Genomic DNA, 7,624 nt, shown 5'->3' with positions numbered 1-7,624 from the left:
TTAGCAACTATCCAGGGAAATGGTAAACACGTAAGAATTGATTTAAAGAAAATATCAGCCATTATATGCATTTCTGGAGAATTGAAAACAACATGGAATAAATTATTTAGCTTTCTTAGAGGGCGGAACAGTAAAGTAGATTACAAAGTGTTAGCTTGCTGTAAGAATGATTTAGAGAAGGACTAGCTAGCTAATACTGTTCAACTGATTGAAGTTCTGATAATTTATGTATATGTAATTTCACCAGAGTAAGCCTGCTATATAAGTCTGTTAATAGACTGCTCTCTTTTACCATTTGATCCTCAGAACTAGCAAGATGTCAAACAGTCTGAGAAAGTATAGTAATGTTGTTGGTTTTATTTTCTGTTCTTTTTTTTTAAAAAAAAAAACTGATTCTAATAATAGAAGGAGTTTGTTAGTATTGTCAAATTCTCATGTGGTTGAGGGCTTTGATAATTTTAGGGCTAGTTAATATATTTTTATATGAAGCCTTTAGAAATAAGTGCTTATATTTTAAGTATATGTTTTCATGAACCATTTTAATTTTAGCAGCTTGGGACTTGATTTGTAACTAAATTCTTGTTAAATATCTGGTAATTATTTTGTTCTGTTTAAATGGTGATATTAATTTATCTGCTCTATTGGCTAGGTTAGCATTCAAAGCCTGAGTTTGAGGCTCAGATGCTTTCCCCAACTGGGCTTCCATTACAGATGACTGAACTCTTTGAACACATCTAGCATGCTAAATACAGGAGCGCCTCACAGTGTGAAAATAACACCCGATTAAAAACGCATCAATTTTAATTCTTCTTTGCAAATGGCTCTGCTTTAATGTCACCTTTCTCAATTACCTTTAATACACTAATGAGGAAATTCACTTCAACATCCATTTATCATAGATGAAAAAAGAGATCACACCCTACTTTTTGATCTTTTTCAATGAACCTCAGTTGTTAATTGTTAAAATAAATTTAAAAATCAGATAAGAGAGTGGGTTGCCTTTCTATTGAAAACATACAAAGATAAATACTTATGAAGAAATTCTGCCCTTGTAAATATTTGTAACAAGAACAAAAATAGAGAAAAGCTTTCCCAATGTTTCCTGATACATTGCCAATAAAAATGAAAAGCACTGAGAAAATCAAACACTTGATTTGAAGCTGTGCAAAGGGCGTGTACTTTATAACTTTTGTTGTTATTAAGATGTACTAATAACTTTTGTTGTTATATTAGAGCTTTGCAATAGAAAAAGTCAGCAAAAAATGTAAGGAACTGTGTACTTGATATGCAATTACTGCATATTGATTTAACCATAAGACCTGGTTATAATCGTGAAAATGGTGTAAATTGGTAATGGTATGCTTTTTAACTTCAACTGATGCTTACTTTTGATATTAATATGAAATTAGCAGTCAACTTAATAGTATTCATGATTTTTTTATGGTATGTTACTTTCCAATACTTTTTCTTATCTCATTTGAAACTTCTAGCAACCATACAAAGTAGAGAAAACAGATGTTTTTATTCTCATTTTGCAGATAAAGATATTGAGACTTTGAGGATTTAATTGACTTGCTTAGGCCATATAGCCAGTAACAAAATTGGAACCGAAATGTTTTACTCTTAATCCAGGGCTATTTCTATTTTACTAAATGTCTTTCATTCATACCCTCAGTGTTTTCAGTATCCCCCACAGTTCAACATCAAGTAGTGTTTATTATGCTGAAAGAATCAGAAAGGAGCATGAACCTGCAAATATTACCTTTTATAGAGATGAATAGAATTCCCATCTGAATTGCTCATTTGAACCCAGCTTCTATATGTGAGCTATTTTTCCTTCAAATGAATCTGCTTATATAAATGTTAGCGTAATATTTTTTGGCATCATAGGAGCACATTAAACATTTAAATAGCAAATAATTAAAACTTGTTTTACTTATTAAATAACCTACATGTTTAGGCTGTTGACATTTTATAAACTGAGTATTCTTTTTTGAGAAGTGTATATCAGATTAAAAAAAAAAAAGAAACGAAAAGAAATACTTTGGTTGCTATTCCTGGTGCCCCTAATTCTGCAAACAGGTATTTTGATGAAACTAATACTTAAAAAGAATCTGAGTATGAGGTGCTATCAAATGATGTTTAATGGGATTTTGGAAGCCTTTATATTGTTAAACAGAGACCATTTCTCAGTTTTTTGATAAATCGTTGGTAAAATGAGAAATGTTATTAACTTAATTTGACATTTGCTCATCTTTTTGACATTCTGTGATCTCTAAAGGTCTTTGGGAGAACTTTAACTCAATTTTGCTTAACAATTTGTATGTTAGTAATCTTCCACTACAATTTCTCCTCCACTACTTTTCAAAAGGTGGGGGTTTGGAAGTATTTGTAAAAAACTTTGCCCATTTCAAATTGAGTTATGAAAATTAAGCATCTACTCTGCTTTTTACATGGGGAAACAGAACTGCTATAACAAGACCTTTAGGCTAATCTAAGAGAATTACATTTAAAAAGAAATTTTAGTTGGTAAACATGTTGCTTTCAATTTTCACTTAATGTCCCCTTATTCTTGTGCCATGGAGAAAGTATCATAAATACACCTTAATTGGTTCTTATTTTGTTCTAGCTTATCCTTTTATTGTTCTGTGGGGGTACAATATACCATATTTTACAATTACATACTCTTACTAGTCTCCCTTTTAATGATTTTTTTTGCTTCTAAAAGGCTCCGCTTTTCTTCCTAGCCCTTGAATTTTTCTTCAGCATGGTTTTTAACTGAAGGCTGCATTCAAGGTGAGATATGCCCTTTATTTCTCTAACTGTAAGTTGCTATTTTCTGAATCCTCTTCTTTGTCAGTTGCCCCTTTTAATGCAATTGAGCTGAGCTTCTTCTGTTCTTGATGATGACACTTTGGTTTTCCCCCAGAGGTTTCAGCTAATTCAAGCCTATCAGTTTTAAATGAGTAATTTACATCATATTTTAAAATGTATTTCATATTGTGGTAGCTTATATTGAAATTCATGCTTTGAACTATATATAGTTCATGAGTTTAGGATATAGTGTACTGGCCTGACACTCTTATGTTATAGTTGTGACAGAGAAATGGCAAAATGTAAATGGCTAATCCTACATCTGAATGTAGGTTGATTTGCTTTTACTTTTACTGAGGAATCAATTCCATAATATTTTCAGAACAAAAATTTCCATTTCATTTAATGATTGATTTGCATGAAGACAAGGTCAACCTTTGGCGTGGCACTAAATACCTTAACTAAATTATGAATGAGTGGTGCTTTTTGTGATGGTGCTTTTTCTGTTTTTAACTTTTATAGACTTCTTTATTTTTCTGCCTTTTACTTAAAGTTCCCAAAAGAGTTAAAAAAAAAAAGCGTGTCAAAATAGACGATTAAACATAAGCCAGGAAAATTGCATAGAAAACAAACTAGTTAAATTACCTCGCTCAGAATCTAGAAGTTTTAGAAATAACTTGTCAAAATTCCAAAAATAATTTCAGTGGATGGTCAAGTTACCCTCTGCGTTAGCACATCTTGTACTGTAATTGTTGCAACTGTGTAAGGTAGGGGCTTGCTTAGTCTTCTATAGATCCTGAGAGAGGAGGGAAGAGAGGTGATCTCAACTGATCAAACCTGCTGAGATCAAGTTTATTAAGTACAGTATAGACTATTAAACCAAATACAATAAAAGTTAATATGATTCAGTTTTTTACTCTCTGACACAATCATTATGGAACTTATGACAGATTATGTGGAAAACAAAACTACTTGGAACTTTACCATCTGTGGAGCAAAAGAATTGAATTATGCAGGTGACCTCAGGTATTCGTGCCATTGATTATGGTGACCATATTTTCCAATTCAAAATAAGTTGGCTGGTATTTAAGGAGACAGTGAATGCTACCAAATATTTAAAATACAGTCTGTACCAGAAGCACCACACCTCTGATATTTTATTTCTGTAGATAAAATATGGAAAAGAAAATTGAGTTGCTGACTGTTCTAAACAATTCCATTTTCCTGGACCAAATAAAGTAGCCTTAATTTTGAGGGGTTTCCCCAGGGTTCTGTAAACTGGCCTTTATATAAAAGTTCAACAGTAGGCCTTAAAAGCCCTTAAACCTGGAAAGGTCAGAAGTCTAATCCCTTACTCTGCTTAAATATTAAATTATAGTAAATCCTCTGAGGAGAATAAGATTAGACATGTAACCGTCTCATTTCAGTACTATTTCTAGTATACCGTAATTATCAGCAAGAAGATCTTGCAAAAGGTTTCGTAATATCCTAAATAAAATAAAGTTGCTTAACGTTACAAGCTAATGATTCTTGGGAGGGATGGGTTTGAGCCGTCATTGCTTAACTGGGCGGTGAGAAGGGCGGCCTTGTTCTGACACTTTCCCAAGCAGGCGGGGATCCAAGTGCCCGGAAACGGTCAGGAGCTGGCCGAAGGGTGAACAGGGGAAGGTGTTCTGGCTTTTCCTAGGAGAGAGGCCTTGACGGCCGATTTAATACACACCATTGTCAAAACCCCCCACCCCTCTTTCTTCTCCCCAGGCCAGCGCCTGGGATCCCTGCTCTAGGGGCTGGAGACGGTCTCAGCCTCTACTCGCGCCGCGCCGGGGGCCTGAGCGCCCTCCCCGCGGCTGACTCCCCGCGCGCCTGCGCACCGGGACCGAGCGCGCGAGCATTCTTTCCAGGCCCCGCGTTTCTCCCTTCCCCGCGCGCCTGCGCGCCGGCTGGGAGGAACTCGGCGTCTCGGCCGGCGGGCGGGCGGGCGCGCGCGCGCCCGTGGTGAGGGAGGCGGGGCGCGCGCGTTGGTGGGAAGCGTTCGGCTGCCACAGCGCCAGCTCCGTCGTAGTCGCTGCCGCCCGGGTCCCGCTCGCTCCTCCTCCCCCCTCCCCCGCCCGCCGCCGCCTGGGCGCATGCGCCGCCGGAGCTCGAGGGTCGGCTTCGGGTGTGTGGTGGCGGCAGAGCGGAGCTGCGAGGCCCGAGAGTCAGAACCTGGGGGAGAGGGATGGTCTCTGCAAGGGGGGGAGCCGGAGGAGCCGCCGCCGCTGCCGACGCCACCGCCGCAGCCGCCGCCGCCGCCGCCTCGGCGCCCGCCTCCCGGCGCTGACGGACTCGTACGAAGCCGGCGAGGGGGAACTCGCACCAGCGGTCGCCGGCACACCGCCCAGCATGGTCCGGGAAACCAGGCACCTCTGGGTGGGCAACTTACCGGAGAATGTGCGGGAAGAGAAGATCATCGAGCATTTCAAACGGTGAGTGACACGAGGCCCGGGGCCGCGCTCTCTCTTCGGGCGCCGCTGCCGGCTCCGGCCCGTTGCCGGCCCCTCCCCGTGCGCAGAACCGGTGAGGGGATCCGGGCCAGACCCACGGACGGGTGCGGGGAGCGCACGGCTACCTGGCCGTCCCTCAGCCCGTGTCGCGGCGTTGGGCCTTGGCAGAGCGGGCGCGGCTGCCGCCCTCTCCCTTCCCTGTAAGGAGGAGGCTGTTGCTCGGCCTCCGCGAAGCCAGCGCCGGGAGGGTGCCTCACACTGCGAGGCAGCGGTGGGGTCGCGCGTCCTTGCGTCCCTCTGCCGTGGCTCGGAGCAGCCGGTCCGGCCAACACGGCAGAACCTAGCAGCGGCCGGCCGGGGACCCGAACCGTACCCCGCCCCGCCAGCCCTCTCACGGCCAACTCCGGAGTCCCGCAGCGACTCCCGCCCCTCGCCCTGCAGACGCGCGGAAATGTCTGACCTAGGGAGGTTTTTTGTGCGAGAGGACAGGTTGTACAAAAGTCCTGGTAGGTAATGTCGGAACATCCTGGAACTGGGAAGACACTAGATTCTGGGGACCTCTCACGGAAGGTGTGCAGACCTAGAAACTACATGGAAATGGCAGACCCAGTTTTGGGCTTTGCGGGATTGGGTAGAGGATGGTGTTTGAATATAAGTTGGTGTGCCTGTTTCGGCTCTTCACCTCCTTTCCTTCAGCCTCTGGTGTCGCTGGATGAGGAGGCAGGTGGGGACTAGTGCGTGCAATGGCAGGGCCACCTCAAGTGGTCAGATCCCCGCCGCACACAGGCGCTTAGAAGCCCCGGGCTCCCTACCTCCGCCGCCGCGCTGGCGGTACCGCTGAAGAGCCGCCTTTCCCTCCCACCCAGAAGTCTTTCATCAGTGGTTAGGAAAATGCAAGCCTTTAGAAATTAGGAGATATAGCTTAAAAAACCCAAACTTCCCAGAATATTTTTTTTTTGCCTATCAAATGCAGGAATAAGGGTTGTTCTTGATAGGTCTTACTTATTCAGTAGTATTCAGCGCTTGTTTTTTTTCGTGAAATGTATGCGTACCATAACTAAGAGAGTCATTAGTATAAAATACCGACAATGACGATTTACTTACACTTGGTGCAGATTGAGGACTGTTGCAAATCTGATTGTCCTCGAAAATTAGTTTTCTCCGCTACTCAAGACCCTGAAAGGTTTTTAAGTTTGTTTTACTCTTAATACTTCTTACGATCTAGTGAGTAAAGGAAATTATGGAGCGCTCTTATTAGTGAGTCACCATGGGAAAAATAGAATAGATTGCGTCGCTTGCCCTGGAGCAGCCTGCGGAAGGAATGGAAGCAGCGGCAGCAGAGCTGCGCTCTCTTGTAAATGGAGGATCATTGATTCTGTTGGTGGTTGCTGTTACTGGGGTATTAAATCTTCTTCACCTCTGGAGCGCGCGTCTGCGCGTGTCCGCGTGTGAAAAGGAGCCGGGAATAGTGAGGCCATTCATAACCTGCTGTCCTCGGCAGGACTGGGGGAGGCGCGCTTCCAGGGACTCTCCTGGTGTTTACTACGCTGCGTTGAGAAACCAGGCGAGGGGAAGGCCGCGAGCGAAAGCCCGCTTCTGTCCCGAGTGATAAAGGGGGGACCTCGGGCTCAGTTGGGAAGCAAATGGGAACTTTGTCTCCCTAGAGCTGCTCCACCCCCTTAACCCGCCCCTCACCCCAATATCTTCACTGTTTTGGTAAAAATATCACTTAGTTCCAGATTATTGGAGTGGAAAAGCCACTAAGATGTGCTCACTTTATCTCCTTGTAGACTTTCTCTGTAGGTCTCTGCCTGGGAAATTTGTATGCACCGACGTGCAAACACGTGCATTGCAGCATTCACTTAGCTCCTCAGTGTTCTGTGGCCAGACGTGTCATTTCGCATTATGCAGATTCCAGAGACATTGCATGCCTATCGCGGGGAGTTTGACCCCTCTGCAAGATGAGGTGTTAGGGAGAGGAAAGAGAAAATCGTCAACGGAGTTTTGGAAGGTTTTTAAGTGGATGGTGCTGCGGTCCGGCTTGTGTGAATGACTTTCTAAAATGGCGGCCAGGACCCACTTTATGTGGGAATCAGCAGAGCAGATCTCAGAATGCACATAGGGAGGAGGGGGAGGAGGATGCGAGCTGCCTTGAAAAGCGGCGGTCTGGAGGAACGTTACTGTATTAAAGAGGGTTTAGCTGGCACATTGCTCACGACTGCATTTAAAGGAGTATTTTACCTATTGCAGAGAAAAAGCAGATTATCTTAAAAACTCAGCAGACCGTGTGTCCCTGAAACGCCTTTATTTTAAAAGCGACTTTAAAA

At 43.4% G+C, this 7,624-nt stretch overlaps 1 protein-coding gene across 2 annotated transcripts in view; it reads left to right on the top strand.

Moving 5' to 3' along the window:
* Window positions 1-4,976: 4,976 nt before the first annotated feature.
* The window catches only part of SPEN (spen family transcriptional repressor), a 102,270-nt gene continuing 99,622 nt past the window's right edge, over window positions 4,977-7,624 (top strand). For both annotated transcript variants that reach the window (XM_019654871.1, XM_019654869.1), the window contains exon 1: window positions 4,977-5,279. In XM_019654871.1, the coding sequence (XP_019510416.1) occupies window positions 5,197-5,279 (83 nt within the window). In that variant the 5' untranslated portion in view covers window positions 4,977-5,196. The remainder of the gene's footprint in view (window positions 5,280-7,624) is intronic.

Source organism: Hipposideros armiger, unplaced genomic scaffold (assembly GCF_001890085.2).
Source record: "Hipposideros armiger isolate ML-2016 unplaced genomic scaffold, ASM189008v1 scaffold_232, whole genome shotgun sequence".
In the NCBI taxonomy this organism is placed as follows: domain Eukaryota; kingdom Metazoa; phylum Chordata; class Mammalia; order Chiroptera; family Hipposideridae; genus Hipposideros; species Hipposideros armiger.
The sequence above is the reverse complement of the archived record's forward strand: the minus strand, read 5'-3'. Positions and strand labels throughout refer to the sequence as shown.